This window comes from Ranitomeya imitator, chromosome 4 (genome assembly GCF_032444005.1).
Source record: "Ranitomeya imitator isolate aRanImi1 chromosome 4, aRanImi1.pri, whole genome shotgun sequence".
NCBI lineage: Eukaryota > Metazoa > Chordata > Amphibia > Anura > Dendrobatidae > Ranitomeya > Ranitomeya imitator.
The window spans coordinates 259,521,637-259,542,453 of record NC_091285.1 but is presented as its reverse complement, the minus strand read 5'-3'; the positions used below and the strand labels follow the sequence as shown (position 1 = coordinate 259,542,453).

At 44.9% G+C, this 20,817-nt stretch overlaps 1 protein-coding gene across 1 annotated transcript in view; it reads right to left on the bottom strand.

Moving 5' to 3' along the window:
• Positions 1-18,290: 18,290 nt before the first annotated feature.
• CSRP2 (cysteine and glycine rich protein 2) overlaps positions 18,291-20,817 on the bottom strand; it is a 49,838-nt gene continuing 47,311 nt past the window's right edge. Inside the window, exons 5-6 of the mRNA XM_069764548.1 lie at positions 19,264-19,357; positions 18,291-18,627 (exon numbers count right to left, since the gene is read on the bottom strand). Coding sequence (XP_069620649.1) covers positions 18,551-18,627; positions 19,264-19,357 — 171 coding nt within the window. The 3' untranslated portion in view covers positions 18,291-18,550. The remainder of the gene's footprint in view (positions 18,628-19,263; positions 19,358-20,817) is intronic.

Below are 20,817 nucleotides of genomic sequence, written 5' to 3'. Positions count from 1 at the left end.
GAGTTCCTAAGGGGGTCTACTTTCCAAAATGGTGTCACTTGTGGGGGGTTTCAATGTTTAGTCACATCAGTGGCTCTCCAAAGGCAACATGACGTCCCATCTCAATTCCCGTCAATTTTGCATTGAAAAGTCAAACGGCGCTCCTTCCCTTCCGAGCTTTCCCTTGCGCCCAAACAGTGGTTTACCCCCACATATGGGGTATCAGCGTACTCAGGACAAATTGTACAACAACTTTTGGGGTCCAATTTCTTCTTACCCATGGGAAAATAAAAAATTGGGGGCGAAAATATAATTTTTGTGAAAAAATATGATTTTTTATTTTTACGGCTCTGCATTATAAACTTCTGTGAATCACTTAATGGGTCAAAGTGCTCACCACACATCTAGATAAGTTCCTTAGGGGGTCTACTTTCCAAAATGGTGTCACTTGTGGGGGGTTTCAATGTTTAGGCACATCAGGGGCTCTCCAAATGCAACATGGCGTCCCATCTCAATTCCAGTCAATTTTGCATTGAAAAGTCAAATGGCGCTCTTTCGCTTCCGACCTCTGCCATCTGCCCAAACAGTGGCTTACCCCCACATATGGGGTACCGGCGTACTTAGGACAAATTGTACAACAACTTTTGGGGTCCATTTTCTCCTGTTACTCTTGGTAAAATAAAACAAATTGGAGCTGAATTTAATTTTTTGTGAAAAAAAGTTAAATGTTCATTTTTATTTACATTCCAAAAATTCCTGTGAAACACCTAAAGGGTTAATAAACTTCTTGAATGTGGTTTTGAGCACCTTGAGGGGTGCAGTTTTTAGAATGGTGTCACACTTGGTTATTTTCTATCATATAGACCCCTCAAAATGACTTCAAATGAGATGTGGTCCCTTAAAAAAATGGTGTTGTAATAATGAGAAATTGCTGGTCAACTTTTAACCCTTATAACTCCCTAACAAAAAAAATTTTGGTTCCAAAATTGTGCTGATGTAAAGTAGGCATATGGGAAATGTTACTTATTAAGTATTTTGTGTGACATATCTCTGTAATTTAATTGTATAAAAATTCAAATTTGGAAAATTGTGAAATTTTCCAAATTTCCGTTTTTTTCACAAATAAATGCAGGTAATATCAAAGAAATTTTACCACTATCATGAATTACAATATGTTACGAGAAAACAAGGTCAGAATCACCGGGATCCGTTGAAGCGTTCCAGAGTTATAACCTCATAAAGGGACAGTGGTCAGAATTGTAAAAATTGGCCCGTCATTAGCGTGCAAACCACCCTTGGGGGTAAAGGGGTTAAGGCAGAAAATGATTCCCCACACTGAGGACTCCAGGAGACAATTTCGGGAAGTTTCTTCCTGGTCAGATCAGTTAACGGTTTGGCCAGAGCACTGTAGTTTGGTACAAACTCCTATAGTTGCCAGCCGTACCCAGGAAGGACAATACCTGCTTCTTGGTTCGTGGGGTGGCCCAGCCTGTAATGGCTTCTACCTTCCCTGGCTCAGGTTTTAGCAGTACTCCCAACACCCGGTGTCGTAGGTATTGTACTTCCCGCATGGCTACCTGACACTTCCCTGGCTTAACAGTAAGACCTGCAGTTTTAAGCCTTTACAACACCTGAGAAAGATGTACGAGGTGTTCCTCCCAAGAATCACTAAAAATGGCTATATCATCAAGATAAGCGATGGCAAAACTATCACATCCTTCCAATAAGTTATTGACCAACCTCTGGAAGGTGGCAGGGGCATTCTTTATACCAAATGGCATCAACAGAAACTCAAACAGCCCGAATGGCGATATAAAAGCAGACCTCTTCTGAGCTTCTCTGGTCAGGGGTATCTGCCAGTATCCCCTACTGAGGTCCATGATGGTGAGGTACGATGCTTTAGCTAGCTGCTCTAACAGCTCATCTATCCTCGGCATGGGGTAGACCTCACGTGTGGTCAATACATTTAATTTCCTGTAGTCTAACCAGAACCGGGTAGTACGGTCCTTTTTTGGGACAAGAACCACAGGCAAGGCCCAGGCACTCTGGGATTTTTGTATCACCTTGAGGTTCAGCATCTCCTCTACCTGTTCCCTCATGTGTTCCTTTACCTCTGCTGACACACGGTATGCAGACTGCCGTACTGAGGGATTAGTACCAGTGTCCACATGGTGAGATGCTAAGTGCGTCCTCCCAGGTTGCCCTGTGAAGACTTCGGTGAACTCGCTGAGCACCCACATCAGCTCAGACCGCTGGCTGTGGGATAGCTCTGGGTTAAACTCTGCTGACTCCAGGGACTCCATGTACTGAGTCCCAGCCCCCACATCTAGTAACAGATCGGTCTCCCCCTCTTCAGGTAGGCTACAGACAGGTAAGACACAGGTATCCCTGTCATGATGAGCCGTCAGCATATTCACATGAAATACTTTGACGCTTTGCATGCTCATCTAGTGTCACCACATAATTAACATCATTTAGCCGCTTATGTGCAGTGTATGGTCCCTCCCATGCGGCCTGCATTTTATTCTGTAACATAGGGACCAACACCAAACCTTCTGCCCCTCCTCGTATGCCCTCAGTCTCGCATTAGGGTCGTAAAAGACCATCTGGTTCTCATGGGCGAGGTTGCTCAGTTTTGCATTCTCTCTCTGAGGCGCAGTACAATTCAACCATTGAGACTCCAGTAGTTCTGGGGTCGTCCTCCCAACAGTCCTTAATCAAATCAAGTGGCCCTCTGACCCTCCAATAAACCAGTTCAAAGGGGAAGAATCCTGTAGACGCCTGGGGTACCTCTCTGTATGCGAACAACAGATGGGGGAGGTACCGCTCCCAGTATCTCCCTTCAGTCTCAACCAGCATTTTGAGCATTTGCTTTAACCCCTTCATGACCAGGGGATTTTTCGTTTTTCCGTGTTCGTTTTTCGCTCCCCTCCTTCCCAGAGCCATAACTTTTTTATTTTTCTGTCAATTTGGCCATGTAAGGGCTTATTTTTTGCGGGACGACTTGTACTTTTGAACGACATCATTGGTTTTAGCATGTCGTGTACTAGAAAACGGGAAATAATTTCCAAGTGCGGTGAAATTGCAAAAAAAGTGCAATCCCACACTTGTTTTTTGTTTGGCTTTTTTGCTAGGTTCACTAAATGCTAAAACTGACCTGCCATTATGATTCTCCAGGTCAGTACGAGTTCATAGACACCTAACATGACTAGGTTATTTTTTATCTAAGTGGCGAAAAAAAATTCCAAACTTTGCTAAAAAAAAAAAAAAAAATTGCGCCATTTTCCGATACTCGTAGCGTCTCCATTTTTCATGATCTGGGGTCGGTTGAGGGCTTATTTTTTGCGTGCCGAGATGACGTTTTTAATGATAGCATTTCGGTGCAGATACGTTCTTTTGATCGCCCGTTATTGCATTTTAATGCAATGTCGCGGCGACAAAAAAAACGTAATTCTGGCGTTTCGAATTTTTTTCCCGCTACGCTGTTTAGCGATCAGGTTAATACTTTTTATTAATTGATAGATCGGGCGATTCTGAGCGCGGCGATATCAAATATGCGTAGATTTGATATTTTTTTTATTGATTTATTTTGATTGGGGCGAAAGGGGGGTGATTTAAACTTATGTTTTTTTTATTTTTTTCACATTTTTTTAAACTTTTTTTTTTTACTTTTGCCATGCTTCAATAGCCTCCACGGGAGGCTAGAAGCAGGCACAACGCGATCGGATCTGCTGATCGCTGCTATGTAGCAGAAATGGAGGTGTGCTGTGAGCGCCGACCACAGGGTGGCGCTCACAGCCACCGGTCATCAGTAACCATAGAGTTCTCTAGGACCTCTATGGTTACCATTCACAAGCATCGCCGACCCCCGATCATGTGACGGGGGTCGGCGATGACGTCATTTCCGGCCGCCCGGCCGGAAGCGGTAGTTAAATGCCGCTGTCTGCGTTTGACAGCGGCATTTAACTAGTTAATAGGTGCGGGCAGATCGTGATTCTGCCCGCGCTTTTACGGGCACATGTCAGCTGTTCAAAACAGCTGACATGTCCCGGCTTTGATGCGGGCTCACCGCGGAGCCCTGCATCAAAGCAGGGGAGCCGGCATCGGACGGTATAGTACGTCCGATGCCGGTAAGGGGTTAATGTTCCGTTAAACCGCTCGCAGAGTCTGTTAGTTTGGGGATGATAGGCGCTGGCCACAAAATGCTGTACTTGTATTTTTTTTTGCGGAGGCTCTCCATCAGATCTATCATGAACTGGGTTCCCTGATCAGTTTACATTTCCCTGGGGAAACCCACAGGAGAAAACAGTAAAGCATCCGCCACTTTGTCTGCTTGGATGGAGGACAGTGCCACTTTTTCCGGGTATCGTGTAGCATAGTTCACCACTGTGAGGATGTACTTTTTGCCAGAGCTGCTAGGGATTGCAAGGGGCCCTATGATATCCACAGCCACTCGCTGGAAAGGCTCATCGATCACAGGCAGTGGTATCAATGGAGCTTTCTGTATATTCCCAGACTTTCCAACTCTCTGACAAACTACACATGATCGACAGTAATTGGCAATATCTGTCCCCATCTTGGGCCAATAGAAGTTATGTGTCAGGCGAGCTTTAGTCTTTTGTATTCCAAGGTGTCCGGCCAAAGGAATTTCATGGGCAATTCTCAGTAATTGTTCCCTAAATGGATAAGGGACGATCAGTCGCCTTTCATAGTCCCAAGATTTTGTAGTATCCGTGGGGATAGTCTCTTTATAGTCTGCCCTGGTCCCAGTATACTCTCTCTTTGCCAGAAGCAGCAGGAGGTTGGTCTTCAAGACATCTGAGCTCCTCCAGACTGACATCTGTCCACAGGGCCTCCTGGAAGCTCTGACTGTCAGCCTGCAGGCCCTGGCCTAGTGTGAGTGCCAGGCCCTGGTCTGAAGCTGAGTCTTCAGTGTCTTATCAGGGACCTTGTTGGGTCTGCCATGTGATTAGGCTTCGGGGCCACAGTATGGGCCTCCTGTTCTGACAGTTCTGTCTGAGACTCACCCGCTAATCTCTGGGCCTGAGTCTGAGTCGCAGCCTGGTTCCGGGTCACAGCTGCCACATATTTATAGTCCTGTGCATTGGGACATTTTCCCTCCTCACACAGGATCTCAGGTGGGTCACTTGCTTCCACCTTCTCTGTAGCATTTACTTGCAGGGGAGGAACTTAGTGGGACACCATCCTTCCCAGGTCGTGCCTAGCAACACATTGGTTGGAATAGCCTGATACTCCCACTTCTCAGTCCTTTCCCTGCTCCCCAGTCCAGGTACACACGGGCCATGGGCACGGCAGGGCTGACCCCTCCAATCCCGGTTATAGACAGTCTTTCCTGGTATGATATTGGCAGGGGTTATCATGGCTGGACGCACCAGGGTCACCTCTGCCCCAGTGTCCTTGAGACCAATGGTGACTTTATTGCCAACAGTGACAGATTGACAGTTCTCATTAGCCCTCGCATCATTGCCGGCCACAAAGAGGACACAGACGGCTTTGTGGTTGTAGTGGGCGTTTCTCCCTTTCAGGACAGACAGCGCTAACATGTCCCACTTTGTTGCAGGAGAAGCACTGGCATGCATCGCCTAGAGAATGTCTATTCCCCGGGATCCCATAGGTGGGCTTGGACAGCACTGGTGATCAGCCGGCAGAGGGAGAATGGTCCCAGTTTAGCTTACCTCCCCTCCAGCTGAATCCCAATGGCTTCCGCACCTCAGGCATCCTGATAGCCACATAGCAGTCCGCAATCTTTGCAGCCTGATCCGCAGTTTGTGGTTCCCGATCACAAACAAATTAAATTGTCGTACATCCGTGGGGCACATGTGAAGACATTGATCCTTGACCATAAGATCCGTTAAGTCCTCAAAACTGTTAACAGAAAGTCCCCTGATCCATTGGTGGAACATAGTCCTCAAGGTGCTCACAACATAAGCATAGCGGTCAGTTGGTCCACGTTGTAGGTTCCGGAACGTTTTCCGATACACTTCTGGTGTTAGGTTGTATTTCCTGATCAGGGCCTCATTTATGGCCTCATAAGTTCCTGCTGAGCGCAGATGGAAAAGATCCCACTCCAACGAGCACTTCATCGCATTCAAACAGTCCCTCACTACTTTCAAGACCACACTCGCCACAGCTAAACAAACCTACTTCTCATCTCTCATATCCTCCCTGTCTCACAACCCTAAACAGTTATTCAACACCTTCAATTCTCTCCTCTGTCCTCCAGCACATCCTCCCTCCCCAATCATCTGAGCTGAAGACTTTGCCTCATTTTTCAAGCAGAAGATTGATAACATCAGAGACAGTTTTGGTCAACAACCCCCAGAGCCCTTCCTCCCGACTTCCCAGCCCGCCACCTCCAAAAACAACTTCATCATTACAGAAGATCGACTCTCCACTCTACTCTCAAGATCGCATCTCACCACCTGTGCACTTGACCCGATCCCATCCCACTTCATCCCAAACCTCACCACAGTCTTCATCCCAACCCTAACCCATCTCTTCAACCTATCACTAACAACTGGTGTTTTCCCATCAAGCTTTAAACATGCCTCCATCACACCTATCCTCAAAAAGCCCTCTCTTGACCCATCCTCTGTATCTAGCTATCGCCCTATATCAGAGGTGTCAAACTGCATTCCTCGAGGGCCGCAAACAGCTCATGTTTTCAGGATTTCCTTGTATTGCACAAGGTGCTGGAATCATTCTGTGCAGGTGATTTAATTATCACCTGTGCAATACAAGGAAATCCTGAAAACATGACCTGTTTGCGGCCCTCGAGGAATGCAGTTTGACACCTCTGCCCTATATCACTTCTCCCCTATGCCTCGAAGCTACTGGAACAACACGTCTACCTTGAACTGTCCTCCCATCTCTCTTCTTGCTCCCTCTTTGACCGCTTACAGTCTGGCTTCCGGTCACACCACTCCACTGAAACTGCCCTTACTAAGGTCACCAATGACCTCTTAACCGCCAAGAGCAAGCGACACTACTCTGTCCTCCTCCTCCTGGACCTGTCGGCTGCCTTTGACACAGTGGACTATTCCCTATTATTACAGACCCTCTCATCCCTTGGCATCACAGACTTGGCTCTATCCTGGATCTCATCATACCTAACAGACTGGACATTCAGCGTCTCCCACTCACACACCACCGCCTCACTTCGCCCCCTATCTGTCAGAGTCCCACAAGGTTCAGTCCTAGGGCCCCGGCTCTTCTCCATTTACACCTTTGGCCTGGGACAGCTCATAGAATCTCATGGCTTTCAGTATCATCTCTATGCTGATGACACACAGATCTACATCTCTGGACCAGATATCACCTCCCTACTAACCAGAATCCCCCAATGTCTGACCACTATTTCATCCTTCTCCGCTAGATTTCTGAAACTTAACATGGACAAAACAGAATTCATCATCTTTCCCCCATCTCACGTGACCCCCCCAACGAACCTATCCATTACAGTAAATGGCTGCCCACTCTCCCCAGTCCCACAAGCTCGCTGCCTCGGGGTAATCATTGACGCTGATCTCTCCTTCAAACCACATATCCAAACCCTTTCCACTTCCTGCCGACTTCAACTCAAAAATATTTCACGAATCCGTTCATTCCTCAACCAAGAATCTGCAAAACCCCTAGTCCATGCCCTCATCATCTCTCGCCTTGACTATTGCAACCTCCTGCTCTGTGGCCTTCCCTCGAACACTCTTGCACCCCTCCAATCTATTCTAAACTCTGCTGCCCGAGTAATCCACCTGTCCCCCCGCTATTCCCCAGCTTCTCCCCTCCGGCAATCCCTTCACTGGCTCCCCATTGCCCAGAGACTCCAGTACAACACCCTAACCATGACATACAAAGCCATCCACAACCTGTCTCCTCCATACATCTGTGACCTCGTCTCCCGGTACTTTCCTGCACGCAACCTCTGATCCTCACAAGATCTCCTTCTCTATTCCCCTCTTATCTCCTCTTCCCACAATCGCATACAAGATTTCTCTCGCGCATCACCCCTACTCTGGAACTCTCTACCACAACATATCAGACTCTCACCTACCATCGAAACCTTCAAAAAGAGCTTGAAGACCCACCTCTTCCAACAAGCCTATAACCTGCAGTAACCACTGATTGACCAAACCGCTGCATGACCAGCTCTACCCTCGCCTACTGCATTCTCACCCATCCCTTGTAGATTGTGAGCCTACGCGGGCAGGGTCCTCTCTCCTCCTGTACCAGTTATGACTTGTATTGTTTAAGATTATTGTACTTGTTTTTATTATATATACCCCTCCTTACATGTAATACGCCATGGAATAAATGGCGCTATAACAATAAATAATAATAATATTAATAGTTCCCATATAGCTCTGGTGGGAGGCCAGCAAAAACTTCCAGGGCTTTGCCTCTCAACCCTGGGGTTAGATACTGCACCCACTGCTCACGGGGTAGATGGTATTGCCTGCAGGTTTTTTCAAACCCCCGAAGGAAAGTATCCAAGTCTGTATCCTTCTCCATCACAGGGAAGTTTTCCAGACGTGGTCTCCTTGGATTTATGTCCTGGGAGGGGGTTAGCCGAGGACTGATACCCTCTCTATTTGAGCCATCTGAAGCTGGAAAGCTCTGTCCTCCCGGCGGTCTACAGCCTCTCTCAGCCTGTCGGTACTGTAGAGTAAGCTGCATGCGCAGATTGGGATCACTTGTTCCCAGCCGTTGTAAGTCCATTTGTAAAGTACAGTCCATAGGCTCCTCAGCACTGACCTTTCCAGCAGGTATCTCCAGTGCAAGAGCTGGCATTACTGGGTCTTTCTTAGGTGAACTCTCTCCTTGCCCAGATGTTCCAGCACTTTGCTCTATGTCCTGCTCGACCAAGGCGCGTATTAGCAGCTCCCTGGATCTGTCGGCCGTCTCTATTTCATTCTGCTCACAGAGGCCGGTCAGAGCCTCTTTGCTCTGCTTCTTGTACTGGGCTGCCATATCTGTGAACAGCCTTTATCAAATATTCTGTTTATACCAAGGAAGGTGACGGGCACAAGAGGGCATTCTTTGCGTCTGGAGGAGAGAAGGTTTTTCCACCAACATAGAAGAGGATTCTTTACTGTTAGGGCAGTGAGAATCTGGAATTGCTTGCCTGAGGAGGTGGTGATGGCGAACCCAGTCAAGGGGTTCAAGAGAGGCCTGGATGTCTTCCTGGAGCAGAACAATATTGTATCATACAATTATTAGGTTCTGTAGAAGGACGTAGATCTGGGGATTTATTATGATGGAATATAGGCTGAACTGGATGGACAAATGTCTTTTTTCGGCCTTACTAACTATGTTACTATGTTACTAAATAAAAGATAGAAAAGAAAAACGGGGAAGGGAAACTGTTTGCAAGTATGTCTAAGTAAGCACGGAGTTGAACCTTGTAGAACTGGTGCACTCCTCGCAAGGATACCAATTCTTTAGTACAGGGAATAACTGCTTGAACCATGCACTAATGCTCTAATAGAAATAATTATATCCCACCGCTCTGCCACCAGTTGTCACGGATCCCCACTCCGTGGTGTCACTAATTCATCACGTGTCCGGTCTCAGCACATGACTTGGGGTTGTGCCTGCAAGGGTAAATCTATCTCCCCTCTCTCAGTCCAGCATTCAACCACTATGCTATGCTATAATGGGAGCATAAATCACACCGACCCAGGCCATACACCCGCTCATACACGCTGCCACCACTCATTGAACACATGGGCGATGAGTCCCGGAAATAGTACTAATACTGTCTACCACTCATACGGATCACATGCCTTAGGCTATGGATTCGTTAGAACATTCAAGGTTCAACTTGTTAAAGTTTATACTTTAATACAAAAAGGTTCAGTGCTTATAGTAAGAAAAAGGTATAAAAATATAATAAAAAGACATAACTCATGCAAATCAGTATAACAAACAGGAGAAAACTTACAGAAATCATCTAACTTGGTAGTCTGCTTTCTTCTTCCTGAGGGGGAGTGAATATGGAGTTAGTGGAACACATCAGCTTCTCAGGCTGCCCTCTCATGTGAACACAATTCTAGGTATACAGGTCTAATTTATAGCTTTGGTCTGGAGGTCAGATTTCTAGACCAGCCCCTCAGGTTAGTATTATAATTGCTTGTTTTTGATTGGACCACGGCCGCGCTAACAATGAATATATTATTTTCTCTTGAGATTCTTTGTGCAAACGTTCTCACAGAGATATGATCAGGCCATAATTGACATCGCTCTTCCAAGAGCTAGGAGGTGTAAAGTGTCACCTTTTTCTTGGTCCTAGCAAGACCCCCTGGTGAGATTTGGAGACAGAAGTCTGCACACAATACATACATAGGTCACTACACACACACACATTGTATGTGTGTATATATATATATATATATATATATATATATATATATATACATACATACATACATACATACATACATACACACACACATACACTCAGTACAGACCAAAAATTTGGACATGCCTCATTTAAAGATTATTCTGTATTTTCATGAATATGAAAATTGTACATTCACATGGAAGGCATCAAAACTATGAAATAACACGTGGAATTATACACTTAACAAAAAGTGTGAATCAACTGAAATTATGTCTTATATTCTAGGTTCTTCAAAGTAGCCACCTTTTGCTTTGATGACTGCTTTGCACAATCTTGACATTCTCTTGATGAGCGTCAAGAGATACTCACCGGGAATGGTTTTCAATTCACAGGTGTGCCCTGTCAAGTTTAATAAGTGGGATTTCTTGCCTTATAAATGGGGTTGGGACCATCAGTTGTGTTGTGCAGAAGTCTGGTGGATACACAGCTGATAGTCCTACTGAATAGACTGTTAGAATTTGTATTATGGCAAGATAAAATCAGCTAAGTGAAGAAAAACGAGTGGCCATCATTACTTTAAGAAATGAAGGTCAGTCAGTCTGAAAAATTGGGAAAACTTTGGAAGTGTCCCCAAGTGCAGAGGCAAAAACCATCAAGCGCTACAAAGAAACTGGCTCACATGAGAACCGCCCTAGAAAAGGAAGACCAAGAATCACCTCTGCTTCTGAGGATAAGTTTATCGGAGTCACCAGCCTCAGAAATCGCAGGTTAAAAGCAGCTCAGATTAGAGACCTGGCCTATGCCACACAGAGTTCTAGCAGCAGCAGACATCTCTACAACTGTTAAGAGGAGACTTTCTGCAGCAGGCCTTCATGGTAAAATAGCTGCTAGGAAACCACTAAGTACAGGTAACAAGCAGAAGAGACTTGTTCGGGCTAAAGAGCACAAGGAATGGACATTAGACCAGTGGAAATCTGTGCTTTGGTCTGATGAGTCCAAATTTGAAATCTTGGATTCCAACCACCGTGTCTTTGTGCGACGGAAAAGAAAAGATGAACGGATGGACTCTACATGCCTGGTTACCACCGTGAAGCTGGTGACACTGTTGGGGATTTATTCAAAATTGAAGGCATACTGAACCATCATGGCTACCACAGCATCTTGCAGCAGGATGCTATTCTACCCGGTTTGCGTTTAGTCGGACCATCATTTATTTTTCAACAGGACAATGACCCCAAACACACCTCCAGGCTGTGTAAGGGCTGTTTGACCAAGAAGGAGAGTGATGGGGTGCTAGGCCAGATGACCTGGCCTCCACAGTCACCAGACCTGAAGCCAATCGAGATGGTTTGGGGTGAGCTGGACCGCAGAGTGAAGGCAAAAATGCCAACAAGTTCTAAGCATCCCTGGGAACTCGTTCAAGATTGTTGGAAGACCATTCCTGGTAACTACCTCTTGAAGCTCATCAAGAGAATGCCAAGAGTGTGCAAAGCAGTCATCAAAGCAAAAAGGTGGCTACTTTGAAGAACCTAGAATATAAGACATAATTTCAGTTGTTTCACACTTTTTTGTTGTTTTCCCATCATCTCAAGATGCAGAAGAATCAACTGAATCCATTCAACCAAATCATCTGAACTGGAGCAGATTTTTTTTCTTAAAACACATCAGAATTGACTACACTAGCTGCTTAAAATCTTTAAACATAGAAAAAGATTTAGCAGCGAGTGTCAAATGCATTTTGGTAGCACAATTTAGAATATGGTGAGGCTAGTTTAGTCTTACAAACAGCATATTTATTCTTCGTTTTTGCAGTGGCCTTCCTAGGTCTATCCTGCAATCTCATATAAACAGACAAGGACATATGGCGATCTCCGACCACTCACGCAAACTTAGAGACAGAAGGGGTTGAGGGATCCAGATTAGCTTCTCCACCATACTTTCAGTCCTGGAACGCACCTAAAAAGCCTGGCTCTACTTTATATTCTTAGCGATCACAGGGTTGATTGTTATCTGTACCACCTCCTCTCTATTAGTGGTGGCGTGAGCGATCTGCAAAGGTGACCTCAAGTATCGCCATGTTTAGTCCGCTTCCCGACGCTCAGCATCCGGTGATACTTCTGGTCTTTGCGGCCCCCTTATCAGATTAGCGTGCCACATCCTGTGACCTCACCTGGCAAGTTATTCATGTTTGATAAATTCCTCGGCTTCCTCCATTTCATGAAAAAAACAACAGAGCAACTGCTCTCTACCAGCAGTGACCACAGCCACAAATATGGGGGAAACTGGTATTAGATCTACAGGTAGTTGTGTTTCCAGAAGTCCATCCTGACAGCACCATGGATGTCATCCATCTCATCCTTACAGGGATAGGAAACAGACAAGAGGATAAAAGGCCCCTCCCAGCCACCTCCCTCAGTGCTTTTCCAAGTACCACACCAGGATTGATGCAACTCAATTTTCTTAAATTCCCATACAATGTTAAGACACAATAGCAACATCAACTTTAACAGAGAGGGAGCTATCTATGCTGTCAGGATGGACTCCTGGAAACAATTACCGGTAGGTCTAATACCAGTTTCCCAGGATGTCATTCCTAACAGCACCATGGAGAATACCCAAAGTACCTCCTTCGGGTGGGACTACTGCCTGAAGAACTTTTCTTCCAAAAGCAGTCTGATGATTTAACAACACGTCCAACTTATAATGCATACAAAACATCTTCACTCTGGGTCAGATTGCAGCCCTACAGATCTGCTCGACTGATGCCACTGCCCTCTCAGCCCAGGAGGTGGAGACTACTCTAGTCAAGTGACCCTTCAACTTTTCTGGAGGGGAAATCCCTTCTGAACTGTACGCTAGGGATATTGCTGAAATAATCCACGTTGCTATAGTGGGCTTGGAAGTTTTCTTCTCCCTAATTTTGCCCCCGTACTGAACAAACAGATTAGATTACTGCCTCCAACTGCGAATGGCTTCTAAGTACATGATGAACACCTGTCTAACATCCAGAGCATGGAAAAGAGATTCGTTCAGATTTGCTGGATGTTCACAAAAGGAGGGTAGCACCATCTCCTGGTTTAGGTTCTGGACAGACACTACCTTTAGCAGAAAAGTCAGGTCTAATTTAAGGACTATACAGTCGTCCAGAATCTGGAGATATGGTTCCTGGATACACAGGGCCTGAATCTCCCCTACTCTTTTCTTTTAGCGAAGGTAATGGCCACTAAGAATGCTGGTTTGAAAGGGAGTCTGGATATACTTATGTGTTCTACGGGCACGTAAGGAGTCTTACAAGTGGCGTTAAGGACCAAGTTTAAATCCCAAGAGGTCACGGATCGCCTTATAGTAGGTCTTAACCTCTGCACCACTTTAATAAATCTAGACACCCATGGGTTATGTGTCAATGATTGAGGAAGACACTCAAGGCCAAGATCTGGACTTAAGTGTGCTTGGTCTAAGACCTTTGTTTAACTCTGCCTGAAGGAAGTCCAAAATCTTTGGGATATTCAGCCGGCCCAAGTCTATATTGGAACTGCCACATTCCAAACAGAACCTCTTCCAAATTTTTTTTTTTAATGAAATTGCCAAGGCCACTTGCTTCCAACTCGCCTGGATCATAGTTATGACTTGGTCAGATAGACCCCGGGCCCTTAAGATGTTCCTTTCAGGATCCAAGCTGACAGATGGAGTCTTTCCAGGTCATGGTGGAATACTGGAGCCTGATGTATTAAGTCTTCTCTCCAGGGAAGCAGCATAGGTTATTCCAGGGCCATGGACTTTAGCAGAGGGAACCAACTTCTTCTTGGCCAGAATGGAGCGATTGCAAGTACCTTTGCCCGATCCTCCTGAATCTTCCTGAGCAGTCTTGGAGCGAGTGCTACTGGGGGGAAAGGTGTAGGACAGCTTCCAGTTCCACCTCTGGCTTAACGTGTTGATCCCTTCCAGATTTTCTGTGGGGTTCAGGGAGTAAAATCTGAGGACCTTTGTATTTTTCCTTGTTGTAAACCATTCTATCCAGGGCGTACCCCAAAGTTGGCATAAATGCTGGAATACCTCACTGTTTAACTTCCATTCTGTAGGCCAGATCTTCAGTCTGCCCCGATTATCATCTGTCGTATCATTCTGGGATCCTTCCAGATGAACCGCTGAAACTGATAGGGCTGTTCTTTCCACCCAGGCAAAGATGATTGAGAACAGATCTTGGAGTGCTAGATGTTTCGGGCCACCCTGGTGGCGCAGGAAGGACACTTGTCACGTTGTCTGACATGATCTTCACATGCTGTCCTTTTCACACTGAGCAATTTCATTTTAGGGCTTCCCACGCGGCAAAAAACTCCCTGTAGTTTGATGACTGGGACTGAACGTTCCTTGCTGGAGTTTGTGGTAAGTACTACACAAGGAGAGGTAATCCATGGGAACCATCCACCAGGGCAGCAACTTCCTTACCGCAATGGACAAGCATATTCTTCTGTGAAGCGTAACTTGGCATCTGTCCCAGAAGGATAGGCCTCTAAACTCGGAGTGGAGTTAGGCCCACCGGATGCAGTGAATGCAGGATGTTCGTAGACCTAGGATCTTCATTGCTGTCCTGATCGAACCGCCACTCCCCAGGAACAGCTGGAGGAGGATATTCTTAGCCTTAAATCCAGCAGGACCCCCAAGAAAATCTTCCTATTTCCCGACACAAAGTCTGATTTCTTCAGATTCAGGATCCAACCCAGATGCTCCAAAGTTGCTGTCCTCTCTTTGTGCGCCTGAAGTCTTTATCCAAATGGCCCTGTGGGCAGCATTAGGTAAAGGGCTGTTCCTGGCCGCAAACCTGACCGACTCGGCGGAGGCATCTGCCGTAAACCCTGTTGCAGACTTCATTAAGAGAAGGGACGCCAAGATGTCTTCCCTAGGCGTTTTGTTATTTAAATGTTCCTCTAGTTGCCCAATCCACAAAAACATGGATCTAGCAACTGAGGTGGCAGCTATATTGGCCTTCAATTAATGCAACGGATGCTTCTCATGCCCTCTTAAGAAGGTTATCCGCCTTTCTATATATTGTCTCTCTCAAGCTTGAGGAGTCCTCACAGGGTATGGAAGTCTTTTTGGCCACATGAATGTCAATCTTGAGGGAACTTCCCACAGCTTAATATCCTCAGGTTCAAAGTGCAACCACATCCTGAAGTCCCAGGGTATTACCAGACGTTTCTCTGTGCCTTCTCATTCATTCAGGATCATAGCCTGGATATGACTGTAAACTGGAAACACTCGTTTTTGGAATCTGAGACCCCCAAACATCTCGTTCTGGATAGTCCGTGATCTTGGGGCTTCTTCCACCTGCATTGTGCTTCTGAGTGCCTGGATAAGCTAGTCAGTGACCTCCAAGGTAAAAAGATATCTTTTGCCCTCATCCGGACTCTTCAACAACCTCTCCTTCCTCATCCTGAACCGATCCTAAGAACTGAGCTTCCTCCAGCTCAGCTCCATTTCCAAACATGGTCTCTTAGCTCGAGGGCCTGTGGTAGTCTGGATTGGGGTGAGCTTAGAGATGGAGGCCTGGACGTCTTCTGATATCATGGACGGCTGCTCTTCTCTAACAATCGTAGTGGTGCAGCCTTCTCAAAGCAGTTTCCTATAAGCCTCCGGTAATTTCATATTACCGACAGGGCACCTCTTGGATTTCATAGTGGCCTTGCCCAACCTCCTAGGGGTAATAAGTGCCATGGTGGGGGGTTCCCTTATCCTGATTCAGTATAGAAGAGAGGGGAAGCACGCTCGGGTGTCCTCCAAGTATTTTTTAGTGCTCGGAGATTTAGTTTTCATCACCTCAGCTAAATGATTTACATCTCTTAGCCAGCATAAGTACATGTGGGGATTTCCTAGCAACCAGGCAACCCCTACATGTACTTATGATAGCTAAGAGATGTAAATCATTCAGCTGCGGCGATGAAAACAAAATCTCCGAGCACTAAAAAACACTCGGAGGACACCCAAGTGTGCTCGGGAAATCTCGAGTATATTCACTCATCACTAATAATCAGGATCCTGCAGTACCAGTGACACTGCAGACAACACTCACCATGCAGTCCTGCTCTCTGCCAGCTTCCTCCATCGCTATCAAGCCGCAATGTGAGCCCCATAGACAAAAGGTAATCCTTATATTAACTTGTCTTCAATCTTACGCATGCTGAATCCGGAAGTCAGATGCTGGTGTGTCCATGACGTCACTGGATGTGCGTCTGTCCCTCATTCCACGCCTCCAACGGAGGAGGCTGCACATCGGCGGCCAGCATCGGAGCTTAGAGCCCCCCCCCATTAGATGGGAAGCTGCTCTACCCAGGAGCTTGTCCACTTGACTAGTCTCTAGCAGAGGAACCCCCCTCCCTTTGGGGTGTCGACCATGGCGTTCTTGACAGAAGCTCAGGTAAGCTCAGCTCCGCTCTCTCGAGCATCCATCCATACAGGGACAGGAAAACCACTGAGGGAGGTGGGCGGGATGTGCCTTTTAACCTCATGTGTTTCCTGTCCCTGTAAGGATGAAAAGGATGACCTCCATGGTGCTGTCAGGAGGGATGTCCTGGGAAAACCTATTCCACCCCCCCTCCATTCCAAACCCAGGCCCTACAGGGCTCACATCCTGCGACAGGAAGCCACTGACAGAAGGTGAGAGGGTCTACCTTTTCATACCTACAGATTTGCTGTCCCAGAAGGAAAATCCTTTCATGGTGTGGTAAAATGTTATTCCTCATGAACACACACACACGCCAGCTTGTTCTGAAAAATCATTAAATGTGCCCATTTTCGTTTTTTTATTTTTAACTTTGCTAGCATAATACACACAAAACCAAATCTTACTCTTCCTATACAGCTACCGCTCAGGTTTAAGCTGCTTCACCCAATTATTTATATAGCACCATTAATTCCATGGTGCTGTACATGAGAAAGGGATTACATACAGAGTTATAGATATCGATTACAGTAAACAAATTTACAATCAAAGACTGGTACAGAGGGGAGAGGATCCTGTCCTTGCGGACATACATTCTACGATGGACATTGACAGCTCTGCTGTCCAACAGTGTCTAAACCAATAATAAACCATGTTGAGGGGTTGTAGCTAAATTTAAAATTTTCCAGTTTGCGTAAAAAAAAAAAAAAAAAAAAAAAACACGAACTAAACTCCAATGGCAAATTAATCAAATTTGATTAATTGTCAGTGGCCTATGTCCTTTGGCAAGTATTAACCTGATATCAGAATGTGAATTTATTTAGTGTGTTAATAAAATGTGTAAAAAAAATGTTTTTCCTTATGTAGCTCAATTCTGAAATTCAGTGACGGTTGAAAAACACTGGACCTTGGATTCTGCAGGAGAATGTTACTAAGAGCTCATCACTTTAACTGAAGGAAAACAGCAGCTACCAGTAAGCTTCGGCTTATATCATTCTGCTATAGAACATGCAATAAAAATATTGCTAAATATGATCAGTTATGCTTACTGTGGCAATTGTTCAAGTAATATAACTAACCAAAACTCCAATTTACAGTGCACCAGTTGCTGACCAGTGTTTGTACATATTAAAACAGTTTTACACAGTCACAGCCAATGGACTGGTAGCACTGTCAAGCATTAAAATGGTAAAGAGAACCCACATAATTAGAAAGTGTACTACCATTACTGTACTCTAGAGAAAGATTCTGATCTCATGATAAGCATGATGGAGGTCGGAAGGAGTGGACTGCCTAACAGTGTGATAAGGGGCCAAGACCGTAGTATAAATACTGTACATCACATTAAAGCCTTAGGGGTGGTGTATATATATGATGGAAGGCGTTAACTTAATGTTAACAGGGCGATATAGCTGTTCCATCAGGTTTTCATAACCCCTGGTATGGTGCTTAACATTTCCCAGAATTTGTTTTTGAAATAACTAATATTTAATAACATTAAGTGAAGCAATAAAATGTGAACAAACTGAAGTTTATTTTGATATTCAAAATAGAAAGAAGGAATAGAATAAACATGTAAAAACCGAATAATATTATAATCATGTTACAACAGGAAATATTCTTGTTGGAAAAAAAAATCTACAGAAGTTTAGAAAAAACAAATCCGGTACAACTTCACAGTGATTAGTAAAATGTTTGGAATGACATATGCTTAGTAATAAGGCTTTATGAGGTGGTCAGTAAATTTTCTATAATTGGATCCTTTTACATGGTCTTCACTGTGCATGGACGAGTGCTCCAGCTCCTTGGCCATATCCAAAACCTTTAGGTCCAAAATTCTTTGCATAGCAAGCTAAAAAACAAAATTCACTTAATTTATTATCTTTTTGCCCAATGTCTGCTGCACACTGAAAAAACAATGCATGACCCAAGACTGGTTACCCAGTAAGGTACAAAGTGGGAGTGTGAGGGATAAAGACATTAAGTTTGCTCTAAGAGCATCTGAGCAAGTCATAGATTGTGTCCTTTCTATGGTATATAATTTTAAGCATCACAGTCATCATCACTACGGCAAGAAACAAAATTTATAAGCATGCATACACAAAAATTAGAGAAGGTGTATCCCATGTATTTCCCCATGCCCAGCTTCCTTTATAAGCCATTAACATCCTGTGTCTTCTTTTTATAGCCTTGAGTTTAACAACACAATAGGAGGCCACAGCAATCTTCCAGGAAGCGGACAGGTTACAGCAGTCACTATAGAGCAGGATCCTTTGCCATAATTAAAGTGTCAGAACAGCAGCCCTTCCTCAAGAAAACAACAGGCTCAGGACAAACACCAATAAAAATAATTCCCTCCACACAGGCATTACCCGATAACTTGTCTGTATCACTTAAGCTCTAGTTTCCTTGTGCGGTCCATTCATACAATGATAATGGACATGCAAACAATGGGAAAATATAAATGCTGACATTCACGCCATCTCACCTTTGCAATAGATTTCCCCATCCTTTTCAGTCAGAGTTGTAGATTCTAGACTCTTGCCACACTTTGCACATCTGAAACAATTCTTATGCCATGGCTGCAAGGGAGAAAGTGATTGGAGAATGTAAAAATGGAAAAGGAATTATGAATAAATACTGGATCTATGAATAGGACAAGTGAGAGACCAGCTGCTCGGATGCAAAACCCCAGATACAGTGCCTTGCGAAAGTATTCGGCTCCCTGCAACTTTTCAACCTTTTCCCACATATCATGCTTCAAACAAAGATACCAAATGTAAATTTTTGGTGAAGAATCAACAACAAGTGGAACACAATTGTGAAGTTGAACTAAATTTATTGGTTATTTAAAATTTTTTGGGAAATTCAAAAACTGAAAAGTGGGGCATGCAATATTATTCGGCCCCTTTACTTTCAGTGCAGCAAACTCACTCCAGAAGTTCATTGTGGATCTCTGAATGATCCAATGTTGTCCTAAATGCCTAATGATGATAAATATAATCCACCTGTGTGTAATCAAGTCTCCTTATAAGCGCACCTGCTCTGTGATAGTCTCAGAGTTCTGTTTGAAGCACAGAGAGCATCATGAAGACCAAGGAACACAACAGGCAGGTCCGTGATACTGTTGTGGAGAAGTTTAAAGCTGGATTTGGATACAAAATTATTTCCAAAACTTCCCAAGGAGCACTGTGCAAGCGATCATATTGAAATGGAAGGAGTATCATACCACTGCAAATCTACCAAGACCCGACTGTCCCTCAACTTTCATCTCAAACAAGGAGAAGACTGATCAGAGATGCAGCCAAGAGGCCCATGATCACTTTGGATGAACTGCAGAGATCTACAGTTGAGGTGGGACAGTCAGTCCATAGAACAACAATCAGTCATACACTGCACAAATCTGGCCTTTATGGAAGAGTGGCAAGAAGAAAGCCATTTCTCAAAGATATCCATAAAAAGTGTTGTTTAAGGTTTGCAACAAGCCACTTGGGAGACACACCAAACATGTGGAAGAAGGTGCCCTGGTCAGATGAAACCAAAAATCGAACTTTTTGGCAACAATGCCAAACGATATGTTTGGCGTAAAGGCAACACAGCTCATCACCCTGAACACACCATCCCCACTGTCAAACATGGCGGTGGCAGCATCATGGTTTGGGCCTGCTTTTCTTCAGCAGGGACAGGGAAGATGGTTAAAATTGATGGGAAGATGGATGGAGCCAAATACAGGACCATTCTTGAAGAAAACCTGTTGGAGTCTGCAAAAGACCCGGGACTGGGACGGAGATTTGTATTCCAACAAGACACTGATCCCAAACATAAAGCAAAATCTACACTGGAATGGTTCACAAATAAACATATCCAGGTATTAGAATGGCCAAGTCAAAGTCCAGACCTCAATCCAATCGAGAATCTGTGAAAAGAGCTGAAAACTGTTGTTCACAAACGATCTCCATCAAACCTCACTGAGCTCGATCTGTTTGGCAAGGAAGAATGGGCAAAAATTTCAGTCTCTCGATGTACAAAAATTATAGAGACA